General features: G+C 40.2%; 1 protein-coding gene across 1 annotated transcript in view; it reads right to left on the bottom strand.

Moving 5' to 3' along the window:
- Positions 1–339: 339 nt before the first annotated feature.
- The window catches only part of PDZRN4 (PDZ domain containing ring finger 4), a 244,228-nt gene continuing 219,808 nt past the window's right edge, over positions 340–24,759 (bottom strand). Inside the window, 6 exon segments of the mRNA XM_080552063.1 lie at positions 340–1,201; positions 1,203–2,528; positions 9,413–9,529; positions 12,309–12,410; positions 15,997–16,059; positions 18,097–18,195. Coding sequence (XP_080408189.1) covers positions 1,001–1,201; positions 1,203–2,528; positions 9,413–9,529; positions 12,309–12,410; positions 15,997–16,059; positions 18,097–18,195 — 1,908 coding nt within the window. The 3' untranslated portion in view covers positions 340–1,000.

Here is a 24,759-nt window from a genome sequence, read left to right as displayed (position 1 = left end):
AGAAGAGAAGAGAAGAGAAGAGAAGAGAAGAGAAGAGAAGAGAAGAGAAGAGAAGAGAAGAGAAGAGAAGAGAAGAGAAGAGAAGAGAAGAGAAGAGAAGAGAAGAGAAGAGAAGAGAAGAGAAGAGAAGAGAAGAGAAGAGAAGAGAAGAGAAAAGACAGCCACACACCGATGTGTATTCTGGCAAAAAAAAAAAAAAGCTAATTCATAAGAACTAGCCAATGGAATGATGGAATCATGTCTTGTGTTTTTGAAATCTCTATATGCTGTAAAAATCATGCATGGTGAAACAAATCATCCTTTAAAGGCAGATGGTCAATTGAAATCAAACTCTTGACCTTTTTTTTCTTAAAGATAAGCAATAATTTATTTCTCTTTCATCTTCACAATTATCACAGACTGCCTAGCTACATGACCAATGCCACTACAGAACACAGGAGAATTGCCCACCTACACTTTACTTGGACAAATACAATTGCAATTTACAGATTAAATGTACTGTACAATGTGTTGTTGGAAAAGGTCATTCTTATCTATATGACGAGATGTGACATATGATTTATAAACAGATGCAATCTACATTGTAAAACTTCAACAATTTGTTAAGCCAAGAATACAGTATAAAGCATTTTGTTTTGGTATTGTATTGTTACTAAAGTAGAAAAAAGAAAACTAGAGAAATAAACCCAGATCTGAACTTACAGAATATGTATTAGGTTAAGAAATTAATTGGTTTCTCCACTTTTTTTTTGTTTGTTTTGCTTTTCTTTTTCATTTTTTTTTTCTACAAATGAGTAATATGAATATATTGCAGGATAAGGAAAGACTGCCAGATAAAGAAGGTACCGTTATATGAAAAACAAATGAAAAATTACCAGGTAATTTTGCTTACAAAAAAGGTCAAACTATAAACAGTCACAAAATATATAAAAATGCCACATTGAACGAGGCAATCGTACTCTACCTAAACTGGTAGTATACTCTCTGAAAGAAGTTGCGTTCATACAGTAGTAACTGATAAAAAGGCATTGTGCACTCTTGTGCCGTCTGGAGATTTAGCACCATGTGTCATCAGTTCTTGGATTGTCATCCAGTTGTCCAAGATTTTCTTGTTTCTCTTTTTCATCATCTTTTTGTGACTCAGTTCAATAATGTTAATTTCCTTTTTGCCCTCGCTGCCACTCTGCGGACTTTCCTTGAGGACACTCCAGCCTGCTACGCATCATGAACTCCCGTCGCCTCCTCTGCTCCTTAGCTCGCACCAAATGCTGCTTCCGCTCTTCTTTGCTCCAGTAGCGACCCATCTTCATCTCACTCATTGTATCATCATCTGTCGTCATTCCACTGCGCTCCTCTTTAATTTTTAAGGCACGTTCCTTCAGGATTCTGTCTCGAACTGGTCTCTTTGTGATATATCTCGTCCCATCGCTCCTTATTTTCACTTTCCATTCCATCTTAGGCTCCGCACACTTCTGTGAGTCTTTGCACATGCTCACCAGGCTGAGTTGGCTTTGGGCGTACTCCACAGCTGACTTCTGCTGGATCAGCTGCATGTAGCTTTGATAATGCTTTGCATGAGCAGGTATATTCCCATACCTGTAAGAAGAGCTGTGATATGGGGACAGGTAGGGAATGTGCTCGCTGCTCTGCTTTTCTTGGTCTGTGAATTTGCCACTTTCTGATGCCAGCACGGTGTCTTCAGCAGCACTGTTTTGTTCAGTAGGTTTGGTTTTGGCTGAGGTTGTCTCCTTGTTGCTTTGTCCTGAGGATGACTGATTAGCCACAATTGTGCTCCTCAGGTTCTTCCTGTTGGTGATGCTGATCATCCGCTGGAGAGAGTTGTCAGGGGATCGCTCCACGGTCAAGGGAGTGCTCCTGCAACTTTCTGCCGTGTTGTAGGCACTGGAGCTGTCCTTGTCGGACTTCTCAGGGTGCTCCATGATGTCATCCAGTTTGCCTCTTTGCACATCTATGCTGGTGTTGTAATTCCTGAACCCTTCATCATGTAAAGCCCAAATGTCTCCGTACTGATCCCTCACCTTTTGGAGTCGGTGAGCTTGCATAATATTCTGACATTCAAGTTCAATGTTCCTCAGTTCCTCATTGAGCAGTTGTAGCTCATGCTCCACCCCGTCTTGCTCTCTTCTGTTGCACTCTATTGTGCTGCTCGAGTAATACAGGTCGTACTCCCCATGGTTTCGAATCTTGCACTTCAGTTCCAGCAGCTGTCGAAACCTTTCACATTCCTCCTCTGGGTTCCCTATGAAATCAGACTCAACGTATTCCCCCGACAAAAAGCTTTCATTGCACTGGAGCTCAACACTTCCTAACATATCCTGGCTGTGACCCAGCTCCTGTTTGCACTGCAGGGTAGCGCTGTTCTGCTCCTCAGGTGCATTTTCTTGCTCCGAGCTCTCATCATTACGCAAACTTTCATCTGTAGGTCCCACCCCACTGTCCTTTTCATGATTGTTGGATGATGAGGTTGCAGTGTCTGTAGTTCCATCCTCTTCCTCATGTTTCTTTGGCTAAACAAAGGAGCAAACCAAAGGGATTATCAAACACAGATCACATTACTTGAGAATATTTTCCAGCTCTGTTTTGCTTAAACAGCTGGGATCTGATTTAAGCTGAATTAAAACAGATCACTAAACAGCAGTCCTACTGCTCATGGCTTTTAAACATTTCTGAGAGTCATGCTGTGGTGGCCATACTGAGTGAAGCAGATGAATTACAGCACTAGTCACATATCTTCTAAAGTCTGGAAAGAAATATTTCCCTCTCTAGCTAAGCCATCTCTTCTCAGTGCTTAAAGATAATGATCACCAGATGGTGCACTGTTTTTGATTCTGGATTATGGCCAGAGACTGGTGGAGTTGAAATCTTCTCAAACTTGGGAAAAAGCTTCAGTGCTGGTATCACTTCAGAAAAAATAGAGTATCAAACCAATCAAACAATGACTGGTGCAATCTAAGAGGGTATAAAAAGACTACTTTCATCAATGGGACTTTTTTTTTTTTTTTAAACTAGTGGACTCTGTGTGCTCCATGGAGATGGGGGGGGGGGGGGGGGGGGGGGGATGAAGCCTGCAGAGGGCCAGCCTGTTCCGCTACACCCTCCATGGCCCTCTCTCACATTTCTTGCTTTCAGTAATATTTTTCTGTAAGACTATTCATTTTGAATTCCACGATTTTGCTCAAGTAGACCTCCCTCACATCCCTGGAGACCATTTCTATTCCCTAGTTGGAGTTTATATTCCACAGAAATAAAAACAGCCTTTTACCATTAAGTGTAGAACAACACTGAGTGCTTGCCATGGGCCTAATGTCAAGCTTTTAGGCTGTTGTTTTTTAATTCACACCCCACTCTTTGTACCTAACCTATTTATATTCTTTTATATTCAAAGAATGTGAGATAATGTCTCTCTGAAGAGACACATGCTTTTTATTTTTCAAACTGGATGTGAAAAGAATTTCCACCTACTCCCCTTACAGCGCAATCATACAGAGTGCAATTTATATGGCCTGTTTGCCAAATATCTAAGTGCACATAGTATCAACCAAATGCTTTTTCTCTTTTAGGAGGTATAATTGCATAATTATGTATAATGGTAGTAATAATCAGGAGAAAAAAGGTACAGTGCACCCAATGAAAGGGAACAAACTCAAAGAGGCCACTGTCATAATTCCCTTTTTCTCTTCTTTGACAGACAGTAAAACAGGATGAAATGTGTCTCCTATCTCCTCCTTTTCCCCTCTTCATGTGCACTCCATGATCACACACCCTTCAGCTGGTTTCCTTTCTTCAAATGCAAGAAAAAATAATGGCCTAGTCTCAGAAAAACAAAGATAACCCCCGCCCTCAAATACAAAGTAATAGTGGAATAAAATAAATCTTGAAAGAAACACAGTATCCAGAGACTCCAGTGTTTGTGACAGACCAGTTAAAAATCTCTGAAAGGATGTTTTAACAGTGTTTTCTCAGACAAGACTTGCAAAGGAAAACTTCTCTTTAGAATAGTAGCACACATTTTGTACTCATCCTTTTGCACACACAGCTCATGCACTCATCATGCACAAAATGCATGATAACTGTTTAATTCTCATGCACCTTTGGTAGCCACACCTGCAATGTGTCAATTATTGTCTCTTCGCAAATGGGGGAGAAATTTCCCCCTTGAATTTTAAACATCATGGGACGGAATGTGTTCAGAGTTATTCAAGGGATTGTATAAAGGTTCAACGTTTTTTGATGTTGTAGGGTCAGAAATTTCTGGAAACCAGAGTTTGAAACTCTAAGGGACAAAATGTCATGAAAATTCTGCAAGTTTGTAAAATTCACTGGTACATATTTTTCCTATCTGAGATTCTCTCAGATCTTTCTATTTAGCCACTAAAAAGCAAAGGTATCTTGTTGTTACAGGAGGAAGGAATATGAAGAGTAGTACCAATAACACTCTAAATAACTAACTATGGCAGAATTGTTCTATAACTATCATTTACCTACTCCTTATTTCTTCAACTTATGCATTGCTGTGAGATAGCATAAAGTATACTGGAAGGGTTTGTTATTTTATTTATTTTATTTTATTTTATTATTCTATTTTATTTTATTTTATTTTTGTTTTGTTTTATTAAGGCTTGTATATTTTTCCAAAGTGGCTGCAACAATTTGGTTTCATTTTTATGAGTATCTGGAGAAGTGGTGGGAACATACTGTCTTCATGCATTAGCTGTTTTTTTTTTTTTAGAGCGACAAAATTTCATATTTTGCAGGGAGAAAAAAATTCAATGTCTACAGAATTCTTCAAGAAAACCAAGGGTAACCAGAAGAAGAGCAACCCAACCAGGTAAGTGCATTCACCAGGAATGCCAGAGATTTGGGTTTAATTTCATATTTTTCTCATTTACCTCTTCCAGGTGAGTGCTGCTACATAAGCTATTCTGGTCCCTTCTCTCACCTGTTTTGGAACTGCTCCAGTTTGTATTCACCTCTGCTGTCCCCAGATTTTTCAGCAGAGAAGTGACTCCAGTCTGGGTCATCTACACTGCACTCTGGAGACAGCACAGTGTCATCCATGATTCTCACTGCTCTGGAAAATGTTTAACAACTGACACGAGGGACAACAGCTCCTTCAGACCCCGGGACAGCCTTGCTGCAGAACGGCTAGCAATTTGGGTGCCTGCCCCAAATGTAGGGCTCCATCTACCCTTGTGAAGGAGGAGGGCTATTATCCACTTGCTGACCCTGAGGGGAAGCAACATAGAACAACTTGCATTCAATGACTAAACAAATGTTACCCCCTAAACAGGGTGGCTTATACATACTGTGTGTGCACAGTTACATAGCTTCCAAAAGCTGAGCCACATGATGCTACTAGAGCTTTCTCTGCTGTCTCCATCGTGGCACCACACCAGCAAAGCATGCCTGGGCACATCTGAAAAATCCTTTAATGTATCTATTTGCACAGTGTTTGAAAGAGACTTTACAGTTTGGGCCCACAGAATCAACACTTTGAGAATTAGTGTCTTTTGTTCTCCTCACCACTTATCAACAATTTAAATTTTGCTTCTTCAACTTCCACATGCTCTAGACAGAGTGAACATAAGACACTGCCATCTACTATCCATAATTAATGCACACACACGATGTAATCAAAGCAAAATCCATCTTTCCAGTCTCAAAGAAATCAAATGGGTGGGACTGAGCTGATCAAAAGTGTCTATAGTACAGACACCTGAATGTCAGGTAGTCATCTGGGGTTCTCCACTCTGTCATGAAGAAACAAATGTCTGTACAGTCATATTCTTCTCAATCTAAAGCAGACATCCAAAGTAAGTTAAATACTTTCCCAGGATGTGGATATGTGCAAATAGTTCAATTAAGAAAACTGCAAGTAATACAGATATTTATTGTCTGTATGTTTTTGAGATACATCTAAAAAAATCCACTCTGACTCAAGTAAGGTAGTCCCTTGCTTTTGTTTTCTGGACTTGTCATCTTTTCCAGGGCCCCTGAACATGTTCAGACTGAGCAGTCTTTTACACCATGAAATTATTTTAATTTTATTTTGAAAACTAGCAAGCTTAATATCAGGTTACGTCCCTTTTGAAAAACAAGAGATGGTCTCCAATTACCAATGCACTGCTTTTGTCAGTGTTATCTATTATCTATTCCAAACAAAGTGTTTGTTTTTAAATGTACATTGTCAATCTCTGCTACAATTATTTCTGTTTGAAATACCAAAGGGCTCCTTAGGCCTCATCTTTGCAGTGAGAACTCAGATAATGAGAACGCGAACCTGGCGGTGCGTACAATCAAGCAATAAATGAACCTCAAAAGATTCTGCATTTCAGCTCCAGCAAGCATTCATGCCTATAAAATGGCTAATCTTGCAGGAATTCAAGCACTGTTCTATTCTCATTTTCAACTTAGGATGTATACTGGGACTCAAAACCCAGGCTGCTACTAAAGTTTGAAAGCAGTGAGATTCAGTCAAGGGTTTTAATAAATCTAGCTGCTGGGCTCCCCGGTCAGCCTCTGACAGTGAAAGGAAGGCTGACCACAATGAGGGGAATTGCCAGTGGCAGGCTAACTGTGAGACACCCCTGTCACTGGGGAAGACTGGGATTGATTTCAGTGGCGCATTAGAAGGGAAAATGCTCTTCTGCAAACAATGCTGTTCTTTTGAAACAGGCCTCAAAAAGGAATTTCCCCCAGATATTTTTACTGCATTACAGCTTTGAATGAACTACAATGAATTACTCTACACAATTCTTTCTTAATAGGTTTTGATATATTCCATGATACTGATAAGAATTTCTGTATGGCAAATCTATGGTATTCTTGTAAAAGTTATCAGTGCTGCACAATGGGCCACGATGTTCTGATGGGGAAGGAATACAATGAGTTATAAGAAATAGAGAATTACATCTTTCCTCTAGGTTTATTGGACTATCCTATACAGAGAAGATACAATTCTTGATTAAATTCCATAGAGTGGCTCAAAAACACAAAGAAGACATGACTGTCTACTTAATTCTATACTATTCTTCATTATAAACTGTACCATGTTTTTCTGTGACAGCTTGTACTACACGTTAAAATGGCATTCGGTAAAAAATACTCATATTTGTAAGGACAGTCTGCTATGATGTGCATTCTTTCCTGCAGCTCACAATATTCATGATGACAAACAATTATGAAGCCAGAGGACTGTGTCCTGGTTCACAAAAATTAAGCCTGGTGTTGGAGCAAAATCTCCATGGCCAACCAGGGAGCTTGAAGCTACTCTGCTTGGCTACTTGCAGCTGCAACAAGAGCAGTTTCATTACACCAATGTATTATGTGATTCACTCCAGGAAACCGCTAGGTTTCCTAGCCTAACAAGGAGTAAAGAACTAGTTTTCTGACTTGCCGAGTCACTACATAGAGTCTAGAAACAGCAGCTGTCACAAATTACTGATGCCCCATTACACATCCAGCTGCATTTGGTTGATTCAATTACTCATCAGAAGGGCAAAGAACTGGCTGGCTGTCCTAGAATTACTTCAAGCAATGCAATGTTAGACACCTATAGAGTACAACTGACCATAATCTTTTCAAGTGCAGCTCTCTTCTACCTTAATATAAAATCTCAACAGGGGAAAAAATACTCAGTATAAGATCTCAATGGAAAAAAAAAAACCACACACACAAAAAAAACTCAAGTGGTTTGATGAAACCACCTCATAGAACATCACTGTTCAGTAATTAACACTAACCGCAACCCAAATCCAGTGAAAAAGTCAAGGTTTGACAGGATACTGGGAGTGGAAAATCACAACTGTGAAGTGATTTCGGAGGTCCGAAAATGTTGTGTCAGGGTTTAAAAGGGGTCTGTAGGCAGACCTGCTCAAGAATTTCCTCCAGAAGTGGGTGAAGATAGCACTGCACAAAGTAAAATGCTTTGCAAAGAACAAGTGTTCTTTGTGACAGGAAATCTTTGGGTATCTAAGATAAAATTTCTGGTTAAAAAAAAAAAAGATGCCAGATCTCAGTTCAAATTAGCTAGCAGTGCAGTATTTAGCACATTTGACCTGGGAAAGCAAGGCTTGGATCACTGCCTGGAAAAGAGGATCATAACTAAAAGGCCATTATACATTCCATTGCAAGGCTCCCTTCACCTCTGATACCAGAGTTATTCCGCTTTGTGCGATTAATTAAATGCTTATAAGATCAAGGATTTGTAATCTGATCTATCATATTCCAGATAATAGACTTAATTGCTGAGCTATTCTGTCAGTGTCTCTGTCCCAATGAATATTTAATTTGTGTAAAGTGAATGGCTTTAATGGGAGTTATCATCAGCACCAAAGCAAGAAGGGAGGTGGGGATAGAACAGGCTAGAAGCAAGTTGAGGCCCCCAGCGAGGACTTGGCAGTGCAGGATTTGAAGCCAGGTCTCCCATTAGCCAAATAAGTTCCCTGGTTTCCAGAAGAAGGAAGGCTTTCAGCCTCTCTCCCTCTCTTCACTTCAAAGAAAAATGCCTCAGGCTTTGCTTTCGAACAATTCAGGATGGGGAAAAAAATCAAGTTACAGATTTCTGTGGGTAGAAAAAGAGTTTCTCCCCAGTGACACATATACAGAAGCCAGGAGATGAGGTGGGATGTTACGTGCTCGGCTCCACATGGGTGTGCATGCTGACAGATCATCTGGTTCAGGTGTGGATAAGGTCACTTACGCCTTCCACAAAAAAAAAAAAAAAAAATATGAACTGAGAAGATTCCCTGATGAAACTGTACTGCTGAGAGTGCACATGTATCGTCGCCGCAGCCCCATGACTAGCAGCACATATGGGCATGTAAAAGTTAGGATAACAGCAAGCTGAGACTATATTAACAGTATGCTTCTTTGCCTCCATTAACAAAACAAATGATGAACTGTGCACTGTTGGTGTAAGAAAAATACTCTTGTATTACCAAAACACCTGTTGTTTCTTTTAAACACCGTAATCTAAAAGTTAGATTACACACTGCACAGGCCAGCTCATACCTTGCAAATGTACAAGAGGAGCACCTGTCCCTGTTCAGAGCTCTACATGTCACATTAATACAATCCATTAAAAAAAGACATAAAATATAACAACATAAACCCCAAACACTTCAGAATTAAAGAAAGTAAGAAATAATATTCTGAGAGCTCAGAGAAAATGAGAAATCTGCACTTATCACAGTTTTCTAAATTGTTTGCTAACTTGGCCCAAACATCTATTGTTCTGCTTTGACCTACAGCACACTGGAGTTCAGAGCATCCGAGAGAAAAAATTCTATCAAAGCTTTTGACTCCACTTTACAGCATGCCATTTCATTCTCTATTAGTAACAAGGTATGCCTAGCAAAATTTCAAATAACACATTTAGTGGCAGTCCTACCTGCTCCACCTCATTGGCTGTGTACTGCATCGCTTCATTATGCTGCTCTTCCAACATTTCTAAGTTCAACTCCTCCAAGAATTCATTCCTTTCATCATCCAGCCACCCTTCCTCCAGCTGCAAAGAATACATTAGTACATTATATTATGTCAGCAAGGATGCACGCTAAAATAGGGTAAACCCAAATGGCAATGCTTGACTAGTTCTTTTTATCATAATGATTCACTTCAGAAAGCCAGGCGGTAGGAGTCCGCTTCTCAAAAAAGGAGGAAGAAAAAGAAGGATAAAAAATGGGACTCTTATGCCTTTTATCCTTTCTTGAAACAGTATGACTGATTTTCTCTCATAATGAAGGAGACTGCACAGCACAGACATTATTTCTTTTCAAAAGGTATGAAAGGCAGAGCGCATAATCCTGAAGCTGTCATGTTCATTACCGCCAAGAGCCACAGCGCCAAAAGAGTGGCAATGTTACTAATAGGGCCATGAGACAACTGGGCTCTTTCCTTTAACAACCTCCGCCCCAGTGCTGTGCCCTAGCGCTGCATCCTTGATAGATGCCTTGTGTTGCATTTCTACTACAGTTTTCCCATTGATCTTCCAGGTAAACAAACAAACAGAGGAAGGTGACAGACAGATGCAGTGACTTGAAGGGCGGTTATTTTTGTTCTTTCAGCTTGCCTGGAAACAAGCCTCAACTGTTTGTTTGTGTTTTTCCCTAAGTGTAAAATAATACTTTGACATTTGGTGAAGGTAGTGTTGCAAAAGGACAAGAAGGGACACTGTTTTCTGTCAAGTTAGTATATCCTCTCTCTTCTCCACAACCCTGCATTGGGTTTACGTCGCAAGACCAAACAACCTTTGGAGCTTTATTGTTCTTGCTTGCCTTTTTTTTTCCCAGGGAAAGCATGAACACAGTCTTTCTCTACCATAAAGGATGCAATTTAATTTCTCACATTTGATGAAATTGCAGAGATAACCAAATTGGGAGGATGAAAGATGAATCTCACTTGGGTAAATCTGCTGCTTTGATCATGGTAGACCCTGTGCCTAACTTAATGTGAATCCTTATGTTATAGTTTTTAGAATACAATAATATATGCCTTAGCATACACATGCACTACATACATTCCGCGCACATACACATGTGAATGCACATGCCTGTGCCATTTGTTTCCATATTAAACAGGTTATGTGCTCCTCTGGTACTCTGCTTCAGAACTTAATTATCCATCAGTATTCACTGCACAAATAAACGGTCAAAGAAGTTTTTTTTCCCTGTTTCTGAATGAATGTGCTCAGCAGTCAGCCTTTGAGAATGCAATACTGCCATTACCATTTTCTATCTAAAAATAAAAGCCTGCTTAATCCTTTTCTCTTTTACCAGAGTCAAAGCAAAACAGCTACCTGATATCAGTTTGTGGACAGCATGATTTCTGATGTACTACGGCTACTTCTTCAGTTTTGCCTAATTATGTTCTCAGAACACAATTTAAACTAAATTAAACTAAGCAACAACAAAAACATCACGAACGAAAACACACTATTTTGTGTGATATGAAAGTAGCATCTACATGGGAAGCTATACTGATATGCATAAGTAATTCCTTATCTTATATTGATATATTTTTTTCATGTTCACCAATCTAAATAAATACAGACAACTAACTTTCCTTGTGCAAGCATTTTCTCAGTCAGTGGGTTTCTTATCCCTACAGAAAAAAAAATATCTTAGGGAAAAATCATTAAGAATAATATTGAAAAAGCCTTTCAAAACTTCTGCAACTTCCAATGCATGCTACGATTTTGCAATATAAACTGATGCACAGCTTTTTTTTTTTTTTGCTATACTTTTTGTCATCATTTTTATGGGAGCTGTTTAGATTGATGAAAAACATAAAGGAAATAAATGCTGAAATTGTGAATCTTATGTAAGTACTGGATTGAAGTAGAGATTCCAAGCGGCACTGAATTACACTTACTCAATTTAATTTATACAGAGTATGCAGCTAGCGAGACCGAGAAATATCAGATCAATAGCATGAGAGACAAATGGCAACATAACCAACTTTGCTTGAATTGCTGACAGATGGAGAGAACAGTGACAATATAATGTCTCTTTTGTTTTGCAATGGCTTATAAACAGAATATAAGGGGAAGTACAAAAAGTACTTTTCTTCCAGTCTACCTCTCCTTAGTTTGATGATCAACCTAACACCTTCCGCTACAATGACATAAAACATTCTTGTCATGGCATAATTTTATTTTTAACACCATTGAAATATTCCTAAAAGCTTTTGAAAATGTACTTCCTGAGATATGATTTGTAATGTACAACCTTTTTTTTTTTTTTTTTTGTGACCAGGGCCCTTTGAAAACAATTAGACCCAGAGCTCATGAATGGTGTTGTAGTGAAATTCCCATAACTGGCACATAAATGAACAGTTTACAAGTTTACATTCTTGCTTACAAGTGCATGGGATAAAAAGGGCCATCAGCAGTGAAAAACTACAGCTTTGTGTAAGCTCATATAAATGACTGAGGTAAGCATGGGAAGTTTATTCCCAGAACAAAAAAGAATCATCAAACAAGTAATGCATAGTTTTCAAGTTCTACTTCATATTTTACTAATATCATATTAGTGCTCTCAGCTTTATTTGTATATCTGCTTACTTTGTCTGCTGGAAAGGAATTGCCTAGCTTTGGGCTAACAAGCCCTGGTAATAACATATTATTTTCTTCGTTGGCTAAGAAAGGGGCAAAGTTCTGCAATTATCTTTTGCCTCCTTTTGTCAGGAACCTTGGCATTCCTATTTCTCAGCAGTTCATTACTTACGGTGATAGTGAATGTACAGTATAACCCAGGTCTTGGCTCAGTGCATCTATTTACTCTAACCTGCAACTCTGGTCTTGCTACCAGCAACACAATTTTCTTGCATTCATCGCTGGAGAGCAATGCTACTGCCTCTTCCCGATTCTGGACATCTTGGCCATTAATCTAGAAAACAAATGAAAGTGGCACATTAGTTTCTATTTCCACAAAGCAACACACAATAAAGGGCAAATATCAGCTCATTTGTGGTGAATGTATGGACAATGAAACTTGCACAACGGGCTCATCTTCAGCCCCTCAGTGGTAAGTGCCTTCACTCAATTATGCGCTTACTGTAAGAGCCATATCGATCGTTGAAGGATGGCGGACATCAGAGGAAGCAGTTATGTTCATAAATGTCCAACCTGCGCCCTGGTAACATACATCTAGCAACACAATTAACCAGCCCCTGACAGGTGACGTTCATCTTTCTCCGTTCAGAGTAATGGAAGTGTCACTCTGAGATAATAGTGCTGGTGGAAGCAAGACTGGTAATACCACAGCTGAAATCAGTCACACTGTGCGCTTGTACAGAGCCAATTAGAGAGCTGCAGCATTATCTCTCACCAGGCAATACTTACAGGCCACTGCTTATTGCTGCTCCATTTAATCATTTTATATTTGTGTGGACAGCTTAGTATCCAGAGCCACACAAAACATATGTATCCCCCTTACAAGGGGATAATCAAAATAAAAGCAGTTTGAGTTTTTCGTGCTATCTCTCTGCTGTTCCGTCACCTCATCGGAACAGCCACATCCATGACTACATCATAACAAACACGTTTTACATTGTCCAAAACCCCTTCTAGGGGGAATCAAATACGAACTGTATTTTCCGTATGTATTTACTTTTGTCCAACCGATATCAGAAGAAGTGGATTATTCTCATTGTGGCAGCAAAAAAAAAAACAAACAACAAAACAAACAAAAAACTGGTCTATTTGAAATTGGGTGAAAACAAAACTGGAAGGCAGAACAAACTCAGGATATTCTTTGATTACGGGCAAATAAAACCTTGCCCAATATTTAATCTCTTGCAAGGGTTCAGTTTCAAAGTAGCAGGAACTTTTTGGCTGGAAAGAGCAAGTCCTATTTCTGCATGCATATTTGGCCTGAAAACTCTGACACAAAATCACAGCTTTAATTGAGATTAAAGAAAACCCTGTGTACCCTGGACATCCAACTGGCAATGAATAAATGTCTGAGACACTACACTGGCTTCACAAAGGGATAACTGTGGTCTGTAGGAGACCGGTCAATTATTTGGTGACACAGAGCTGCCCTAACCCAAAAAGCGGCACCACAGCCACAGAGAGCCAGGAGCAGATCTCCAGCTTGTCCAAACACCCCAAGCCACAGTGGCTGCTCCAGCAAGTCCTATCATCTGGGCAACTGCCCCTTGTCCCACCCCAGAGACCACAGCCCTGCTGTCCCCACACTAGCAGCACATCACTGGGGAATGAGCAGGATGTCAGCCTGTCCCATGGACAGCTCGCCCCTGGAGACACCATTTATTAGCCTGGAGGTTCAAAGCTAAAAATAGCAGAAATTTAGGCAAGCCTCACTAGGACTGTCCTCATAAAACCTTTCCCTTGACTTCATAATATTTGATGTGAAATACCCAGACTTTTCTCAGATGCTTAAGAGGGCTGCGAAGGTGACGGGAGAGGTGTGAGGTTTTTGAGAATGAGAAGGGGACAGTTCCAGTCTTGTGAGGAAATCTGCTGTAATTTTCTGAGAAATACACAAAACACTATCCCCCCACAGCCTTAACCAATGCCATCTGCTGCCCACAGAAAATGCCCCCATGCTCACAGAGTCTTCTTTCTCCCAGCCTCAGTGTAATCCCCTGTAATGACACTGTCAGCTTCTATTTCTCTGAGTTATCTCATCAATAAGAGTAGATAGAGGGTCAATGTGTTTTCAGATATGAAAGTAAACCCCACATAACTCTCTGGGTGTTAACTTTAATGATCAAACTCATAGCTATATATCAGCACTGACATTAAAGTAATGTTCCAGCCTACAAAAAGACGGCAGAATTACCTATGCTTTCTCTCACCCCTGGACTCTTTACTCACAACTGAAATGAATTTCATTAGGAATTTGAGAATGTTTGCCTGAATTGCTCTTGGCTCCCCACTTCACACAGAAATTTTGGAAAGAAAGGAAAATAGCAGGAAATTAATCTACCCTCTATTTACTTACTTTAAAGTGCATAGAGGAAGAATGAAAGTGGTTTCTACTTGGTTGAATAAACAAGATTAATATTTTTTTTAATGATTTCTGAAAGTTAAAAATACCACTATATTCTCTTTGCTTCCTTCAATGGATATTCTATAGCAAGACGCAGAAGACAGCGCACTGACTTTTCCAGTCCTACTCTCAGTCTGTAACGTGGTCCCACAGCCCCATCACCCCTCGCACCATGGCATTTGTGTCTTCTGGTGGGCAGCATCGTTCACCCTGACAACATTTTCACATCCTCAGCTGCACAGAGAATAAACCAGCAGCCCTGAGTGAGCCCTGGTGTTAAAATGTAGCTTATTATTTCGTCTCTGAAAGATGGGCCACTTTGGTAAACCAGCTTCTAGATCCTGTTGTGCTCAGGAGATTAGCTACAATCCCAAACCTGATACCAGGGTAAGAAATACAGCTACAGGTTTCAGCAAAGAGGTTTCCTGCAGAAATGAGAAGACTGATGGGAAGGAACAGGCTAAGCTTGCGACAACCAGAAAGCACACGTGCAAGTATTAATGAAAGGCCATTACGGAACTGTTTATAGAAAAACAACCTGTCGTTACCAGGAGCTACTTCTGGGACTTCAGTGAAAAACAAAACAAAACAAACAAACAAATAAAAAAGTCAAAATAAAAGGGAAATTGACTGGAAACCAGAACTAAAATGATATAATATAGCAGTTTCCAATTTACTGATTTTTGGTATCTGTTTTGTCATTACTTCAAAACATAGTATTCACTGCCAGTTCAGAACACAAACCTACTGCCATTCCAGCTATTTTCCTCTCTGTGCTGTGACATTGCCCTCCCTCCCTCTTCCAGACCTCGCCTACGGGCGCCGTGCTTTATTGCACAAACCTATCTGCAGGACAGCTGCAGGGGCAGCTCTCTAAATGAGAAGATCAATAGAAACCAAGGGGGAAGAAAAAAGCCAAGATGGTGGATCAGCCAAGAACTCAGAAAAGCAATGTATTTTTGGTGGAGGAAAGAAAATATTAACAAAAGTCTAGTAAACCCCCTGCTCAAGTACATTCAAGATCATCCTTTATGAACAGCATGTCTTTTGTATAAAAACTCTTGCCATCAATGCTCAGCGTGAGTTAGGCTTACACAAATTTATGCAATCGGTGAATGATCAGCAAGTTTCTGACACCTGTATTTATGTTTGCAGGGTCCCTATTTAGAATTTGACATGAACTGAGATGAACACAGAGAAAATGAGATTTGCTAATAAATACGGCAAAGAAAGACACAGGATATAAGGGCATGAGCCAGAACAAGTTTGTCATTCTCATTTTTCAATACGCACGCTCTAGCTCCCAGCTATTGTGTTAAAAAACAGACAGACATGGATTTTCTCATCGATCACAGTAACAAAGAGAACTACCTTCCCTCATTAACAGTCCACAGAGAAGACAGCTCTGAACGTTTGTCTGAAGAAAGAGTTTAGGAAAGGGTCTATTGTCACATACTTGCAAAATACGGTCTCCTTCACGGATCCGGCCGTCTCTGGCAGCAATGCTGTTTGGATCAACCTGCATAGGACAATATTCAATAACAGCAGATGAAAATATTTTTACCAGAAACCAATCAGTGCTGCTGAATTTAATAAAGTGCCATTTTTACTCTGTACAGAGGTAATTTAAACCTTCATTTACAGTCCTGTGAACTCAACCATTTTTTAAATAATTGTATAATCTTGTTTCAGATAAAAGCCTAAAGACAGAAGGGGTCAGAAGCATATGATTTTCAGATTAATACTCTTCTATGCCACCATCAGGCATTAACCTTCAGCTGTCAGAGCACTAAGAATTAACAACAGAGTCCCTGTGCTTTGGAAGTTCACTATGGACTGAGGTGATTCTGCAGCAGCTGATACCTCCATGAAAATGGGCCTGTATTTGGGAAAGATGCAGGCTTATTTTTCTTGCATGAAAATATTTACTGTGAAATGATTGCTTCAGCTTCCAATCTGTTATTTCCTCTGGAATTTTGCAGTTCTCAAGGAGACAGGAAGAAAAAAAGGGATCTATTTTGTATAGATCATTCACAGGTTCTGTATAAAGCTTCTGCTCTAAGCTAGTTAATTTTAAGTTTGTTTAACCTAAATAGATGTTTAGGGCTCCATTAACAGTTTATCAAAGTCACTATAGCTCATCTCTGAGCAATGACCTACTGTTCATTGCAGGGCAATACAATCTATCACCTTTCACTTGATGGTTATCTTAAATCATTTATTTTGCTTCATCATGCCATAAGCTATTTTTTCAAACCAAGCGTTTGAGTTTAGCATCTGGTTTGCAGGTTACATCCTCTACAGCTGTTAGATATTATTTTCTTCTTGTGAACTGTCATAGAAAAAAAATGATTCCTAAATGTTTAATCAAGTACAAAAGACGACATAATTACATTCACTTTAAAAGGTCTGAGAAATTCCTACCATGCAGGAAAAACACCACATTTCAGATATAATTCTGGATTGTATTAGGAGGTTCCTGCATTTTCTTTCTCCTTACAAGGTCAAATAAACTTTAACAGCCACACCTACATAACTGTTGAAAGACTTATTCTTGGGTGGTTTTACACTAATTCCTCATTCTAGTTCCAGGGCTGTGCTTTTCAGCTTGACATTGCTGCTGACCTGCAAATGAATGACTTTCTTCATCCCTGTTTATTGATAAGTAGGAGAAAACTCTCTACGGATTCACTTTGTCCATGAGCTTCACTCAGAATTTGGTACAACATGTCACAAAAGCGACAAAGTTTATGGGAATTCAGAATTCAAATTATTGGGAATCCAGTTCATCCAGGACAACCACCAGTGAGCTTGGACTCACAAGAGTTCTGCTTTATTCAGGGAAACAACCCTCTTTGAGTCCCAAAGGTGGGACTCAAAGGAAATTAACTGGAAGCCTTCTGGACTGACACTGTGAAACACTAACACCTTGTGATATGTGCTGCATGCCATGTTTTACTGGTACATCAATGAAAACTGAGGGATCCACCCATCTCAATATCCAGTACTCTATCTTTTGTTTGACCAAAAATAAATAAATAAATAAATAAATAAATACATACATACATACATACATAAATATTAGGAGAGATCAGTCTTTTTGATGTATTCCCCTCCCAGGCTACTCCCTTTATCCACCTGTGGCATGTCTGTGATACCATAACTGTACCAAAACCACAAATAATAGAATAAGGATTGTCCACTGCTACGATTACTGAGGCTGTGATGGGGGAAATGCAAGCAGGGTGTGCAGCAGGCTTTCACCTTAAAAACTCTGCCTACTTTCCCACATAAGGGCAATTTTCTTTCAAAATTCCATCCGTGCTCAGGCTGCTTTACACTTCCCTAACTATGATGTTTTAGTTAAAAGCATTCAGATTAGAGAAGTGAGCTAGTAATAATTACAGTACTTGGGCAACATAATTTAAACTGATAATCTAAATGAATTGGAAGTGACATGTGCTGGCTGACGGCCGACATTTCCGCAGCCTGGTCTCAGAGCACTTGCTCTCACATTCCCCGATGTGCTCCCCCCACCTCAGCGCCACGTCTTTACCTCGCTGACGTAGATCCCTGTGTCTTCCTCGTCGTCAGTTCTGTAGCAGACAGTCAGCCCCAGCTTCTCCTGGCTGCTAATGCGGCACAGCTCCACCTCCTACAAGAAAGCACATGGCCTCACATGATGGCTTTTGCCAAAGTTGGAAAAAATTACATGACACAAAGGAGCGCCGAGTCACCAAATCCCTCCTGCCCAGCCATGGAGAAGTGACAGTCCTTCCTCAGTGTGGTAAATCTCATGCCTACATGTCAACATGTATCAGAGAAACTGCAGAAGTTGCAACCGCCCAGTCTCAAGACACTTCATTTTGTGTGCTTCTTTTAGGGAGAAAAATACTCTGTGAATTAAGGAAATTCCAACAGATCACAGGTTCAAGCTATGCAGAAATCATTCAGGAAGATATGTCTAATTGAAAAATATGGATGTGCATTGATTTTGCAGGTCTTTTTTTGCCTTTGGATAATAGGAGCTGACTTACAGTATAGTAATTTAGTCATTTCATAGTCATTTCATAGTCATTTCAGTCCTACCATGCCAATTATTGACTTATAGGATAGAGGACAGGCTGGCTACATGTCAATCAATCCGTCACACCATCAACACTCCCTTCCAACAGCAATCCAAAACATAAAGCAAAACCACAGACTTCCATTAATATCACTATTCATTCCCCAGCCAGCTTAGTGCCATACTTTCCTTGCAGAAGTTGTTAGGTAATAGAAGGATGCTTCAAGGAATTTCCTGTGGAGCTGAACAGCCATGGCATCCTCCTCAATTGTGAGATGATGCAGAAAACATATTTTTAGTGCCAGATGTCCCAGCAGTGGCGTCTCATGAAAAGTGCAAGTTTTAGGGCAGATGGTGCAGTGATAACTACTACACACACACATTTGAGTTAAGCATCCTTTAGGGTTTCACAGGGGAATCATTCACAAAAATGCAAGGCTGTACTTGGTTTCAACACTGTGAAGCAAATAATTGCAATAAAGCACGATGAATCCTATAACACAGAGTATTAGCTTGGTTGCAAATGGAAAACTTCAGCTGATATGGGTATTTAAAAGGAGTTTGTAGATGACATTTGGAGCTTAACAGCTTCTGCTTCTTATAAACATAAAAAAAATGGAAAAAAAAAAGGAGAGAGAAAGAGACAAGAGAATCCTTCATAATACACTTTTCAGACTTGATACAGTGCAGAGTCACACATTCAGCAAGCATTAGGACAACCTCTAGAGCACAACTCTCTCCCAGGGCACATGGACACCGCTGTGTCTGTTCTCTCCAGTTCTCCTGCAGCAGCAAACAGAGCCCAGTGCCAGGCTGTGGGGAGGGAAGCTGCATCCCTTGCTGCCTGAAACAGCCATGCACCACAAGCGCATACTTCCCCCTTTGGCTGGCAGGGAAGAGGAAATACCCGAGGAAATACCAGAAAGTACTGCCACTCAGGTATTGAACTTGTAGGTCAGTGGCAGTGACTTGGCTGTGCCACAGGTCCAGTACTTTCCTCAGACTTAGACTTTGGTTCTCTGTCTGTGATAAGGAGTTTGTCTCTCCCCATCCTCTGAGAAGTCACAGAGATCAACCCACAAATGGGCACGCAGCAGGGAGGGCTTACTACTGTGCCCAATGGACGTGTGGGGACCAAGCATCAAAACGCCACAACTTACTGAAACCCGCCCCGGTCACATACTTAGGTTAGCCACCGAACACTGCACACTTTGCATTTCACAAAGCGCACTGCTGGGCTTGATCCCTTGCTCCCTCACCAATGCACAAATCTACACAGGCTCAGAACCTGCATAAACTATGTAAACTTATTGCTGGACTTTGAACATTCAACGTCTTAGTAAGAAAGTGTCAAAAATACCATGAAACTTGTAGTATTCTTTAGCTTTTCATAAGTATGACAGTCACTTTAAATAGCTTATCATGTGGTAAGAAATGGAATTAGTCGCCAGTACGTGCTTTATACATGAAAGAAGTTTGAAAGAAGAAACATGAGACCGTATTTTATTAAGGCAGAGAATTACAGTGACCTGATTTTGGCATTGGGAGTGAAAATATGTATACTAAAGGGAGGCCTATTCAAAACCCATAATAATTGATGCCTCCGGAGGGAAAGAACACTTGACTAGAACTGTAATATTAGGGAGGAATTACAGTAACAAAACAGCTTCAATTACAGCAACAAGGTATACTTTTAAGGAATAAAGAAGCTTGCAGTCCCTTAGAGGCCTATAAGGAAGCCTAAATACACCATAAAGGGCTGAGTCTGGGACCTTTAAATCAAGGCAAATGAGGAGCTGTACACGAGCTGAAATCCATTGACTTTCATTGTCCTGCCGGCACCACCCCCCCTCTCCCCATGATGAGGCTGGTCAGGGACCCCGAGGACCGCTCCGAGCGTAATTTCTTCAGCCAGGAATGACCTTGATGCTCTTGTGGATGATTTGTCTCAAAATGTTTGTTATTATAAAGTTGTACAAATGTTTCAGGCCACAAATGAGCTGAATCCTTTCAGCGTGCACTGGGTCAATGAGCAGCATAATTTAACCATTTAGGGCATGAAAGTGAAGGAAAATGAGGGCAACTCTAGAGGCTCCATCCTGGGAATGCAGGAGGTTTGCTAAAACCTTCTCTGGGAACTGGCTGCTGACAAACACCATTGACAAATATCCACCGACTGGGATACAGCACGCCTGGCTGTGCACAGTGCTTGCATTGCCACAGCCTTCGTTTCTTTTCCCTGTAACAGACCTCAGAGCTGAGATCTGTACTCAGAAGTCTTGGGACTACTCCTTTCCTAAATGACTGTGCAAGGTGTAGTTTGATGACAGTGTGTGTGGCTGTGGCCGCTTACAAGCAGTAGATACCCACAGTAGTACTCAGGGACAAAAGCTGATTGCCTGATAAACATTTCAGGTTTTTCAGTCTAGACTCAAGAACACACTCAAGTAATATTTCATTCAGACTAAGGATGAAGTTGGATGAGGTCTCTTGCTTTGCACAAAAGCCATTCCAAATAAGTACGCTTTCTCCATTGTGCATCTGCAGTGTTAACCTCACGACATCTTTTTATAGCAAACACAACACATTCTGATCACTTTCAGGGCTAAAAACTTATTTTTATAAAACATTAAATCATCTCTAAGATCTAAAGTCCACAAGCTCAGTCTAGCTGGTGACTAACATGCACATCTGAAACAACTTCAAGAGAACAGCAGCAACAGAGACACGAGAGAACCTGGACCCTCATGGTCAGAAGCATTTGACATTTCATTTTGTGACAGATACTTTAAATTTTTTTTTTTCTCTTTTTTTCTCCCTACTGGTCTTAAACAAAAGAAACAGTAAGTTTGGCAGCAGTAATGATATTGTAAGGATGTGATCTCCTTTTAAATCCCTTTAGATACACACATGCATATAGTTGCTTTCTTCTACCTTTTGGGGTTTTGTGTGTGAGCATGTAGGAACTGAACTGTCTTCAGATTTCAGCATTTTAAAAATCTGTGAGAAATAATATTTGGGGATTCATGAAGTGTGCTGTCAGACAGATGGTGGAAGGAGAGGGACTGAGGAGGGCGCTCAGGAGATGACAGCCTCCCCCTCTTTTGGGCACTCTGGGGGCAGCCGCCTCTCAACATGAAGGTATCTGCTGCCAAGTGACAGAAAGCAATGCCAAATTGCTAAATCTTTGACTTGCTGCTTCTTTCCTCTCTGTGGGCAGAACAATAACTCAGTGCTTTGCAATGGTGAAGACAATACTTTTAAGAAAATAATTTATAGCAAAACCCTTTAAAGATAGGCATGGAAATTAAAATAAGAAAGACTAGGATTTAAATTTAGAAGGTAGACCATTTCTTCAGACATGGAAAAGACAGCAAAAGGGTAGAGGTCATGCTCTTGAAGGACTGAAAACTAGTTATGTTGGTTGTTCTCTAAAGCGATGGAGTGGTTAGTGGCTGCAACCTCTGGCTCACAGTTAAAGGCCATCTTTTGCTTCAGTCATGGGAAAACCAGTTTACAGGCTGTCAGCCCCAGGAGACATAAGGCCAAACAGGGAGCCGTCACCTCTTTGGGGTGGGAAGGCTAGGTTAATACTGTCATTTCTCTCGAGTGGTAGAGAAGTAGGTTATAAATGTCATCTAATGACCTGGTGGCTTCCTAGAATTGCTGAAAATGGGTAAGGAACATTAAAGGAGACCTTGGTAAATGTTTGCATCAGTTTGCAGTTACCGTAGGTCTTTCTACTAAAAGCTAGATTACAATGAATAAAGCTGACAGCCTGTTAGAAAGCAGAGCATGAACCCTTCAGTGGCTTTTCTTGAAGAACCCTTTGGAGGTAAAAAGAGCTCTGAACTCCTCACATTTTTCTGCCACACACTGGTAAACAGATTACAACCTAAGAGGGAGGTTGGTGAAGTTTCTTCTCGCCGCACTTGTCAAGATGTTGACAAGTTATCTATCCAATGACCCTATGCTGGAATAATTGCACACATGGAAAGCTTACTTTGCGCCATTTTAACTTGCTGATCCCTCTGACAGTGGCCTCTGGGAGGCCATGCACATCTGTGAATCCTCCCTTGACTTCCTGTCAGGATTGGTTACTCCCTGTTAAACCCATTTATACTGTGGCAGAGCTCTGCTCCTGCCTCACCAGTGCCTGTCAGCCCCTCTCATCACCCTTCATCCTGTTCCATCCCATCATGGCACTCCTCTCCACAGACACAACCCTCTGTCCTCACCCTCAAAGCCCTTCTCAGTTCACTCTTTTCCGAAGTGATCCCTCACTTGTATTTGCACAGGCAGCAGCTTCACTCACCCTTTTCTCCCATTCCTCCCAGGCACAACCAATCTCAGTAAATGCCGATATTCTCATAGCCCCTGCATCACCTTATTTTTACTGTCACATTATAAACCATCCTGTTATCATGCCTATAAAAATCTGTAAAGTAATTACTGACTGGTAAGCAAGAAATCCCATCTACTAAAGTGACTGCTTCACTATGTATAAATCACGAATACAGCTCAGCACTGCTGAAATCAGGAGCTGGACTTGATGATCATTGTGGGTCACTTCTTATCCCTAACTGGGGATGTTCTATGATTCTATGAAGCAACTTATTATTACAGCCACTTTGTTCTCTTTCCTCCCTCTCAGCCTCCAATCCTTCATATGTCTGTCTTCTTACACTTCTGTGTGCTGCAAAGAAATTTTTGTACAGGTGGGAAATGAGTCAAACAAGAAATTAGAGCTTAATATAAACTAGTTACAATGGATGGCAAGCTATTCTTTTTTCCATGGTTGGAGCTTCTCAAAACCCAAACAAGTACTTCCAGTGTTTGGAAGCAACTGGGTGGTCTTGAAGCTCAGAATAAACTTGAGATCTGACATGTCCCCCACCAAGAACTGAAGAAGAATGAGTGGATTTGGGGAATCTCTGACACATTTTGTGATAGTATTATTTGTGTTAAATTTGACCTACTGCATCCATAGAATGAGTAAAGACATTGATTGAGTTCTTTACATAGAACTTTACATAGAGCAGTTCTTGGGCTGCTCTAGTGCAAAGGAGGTTTAAGGAGAATAACACTGACCTAACTCTAACGGATTTAGTGTCCAGTTGATGGACACTATAATATTGTCTTGTATCCTTTTTTGTCCATTTTTCACTTCCATCCACTCATGACTTACTAACTGTGAAATGCATTAAGACCAGTTTACTGTATTTACTGTAGACTATTTTAACTCAGAAGAGTTAATCAATAATTCAACATTATCCTATAGTATCGTAAATGGAAACACTACATTTAGCTACCTCATATCCAAACATGGTGTCCTAGAATGGAAGATTCCAGATACTATGCAGACAAAATAAAACAAACAAACAAAAAAAACCCTTGAAGATCCCCTTTACAATTACTTTGTATAAGGAAACATGCAGACCCATTTCCAGAATTTAAACTCCCCCCTCCCCCCCAGCCCCGAAAAATTGTATGCATTTTAGATTACTGGGCACACATTTGAAATTCTTACCTGGAAGATGATACCTGGAAGATACTGGGGAAGAGAATTTTCCCTACTTTCTCAAATTCACCATCATTTTGAAAAATATTTAATGGTCTTTCCTTGTAGGATGGTCTTTTCATTGGTTTCCAAAAATTTTCTGCCTCTAAGTCTTAAACAAAAGCTTTGACCAATTAGAAATTCTCACAACATTAGCATTTCCTGATATAAGTTCAAAAATCAATAATGTATGGAACATAGCATTAAATATTAATAAAGTTCAACAACTTAAATATAAATCTTAGAGACTAATTTGGAATCTATTCCCTGTTCACTTGCAACTGCTTTGATGTGGGCACTTCACATAACTTTTTGTGACTTATTTTCTTCATCTGTGAAAAAGGACTGCAATGCAAACAGCACAAGAATAGCATAACATAAAGAAATAAATTATTATAGAGTGTTTGAGAAGCACTGTAGAAATATTATAAATATTCTATGTCATTCCATTATTCTCTGGCTGTATAGCAATTGTTGCACACTACTATAAGGACCAAAAGACTATCAGAATTGTATTAGCTATTGTGTTCCCCTCACCTGTACAGTATAACTGAGTAGTATGTCCCTTGAACGCTGCTAACACCATTAGAGGG

The sequence above is a fragment of the Anser brachyrhynchus genome (assembly GCF_964034855.1).
Source record: "Anser brachyrhynchus genome assembly, chromosome: 1".
NCBI lineage: Eukaryota > Metazoa > Chordata > Aves > Anseriformes > Anatidae > Anser > Anser brachyrhynchus.
The sequence above is the reverse complement of the archived record's forward strand: the minus strand, read 5'-3'. Positions and strand labels throughout refer to the sequence as shown.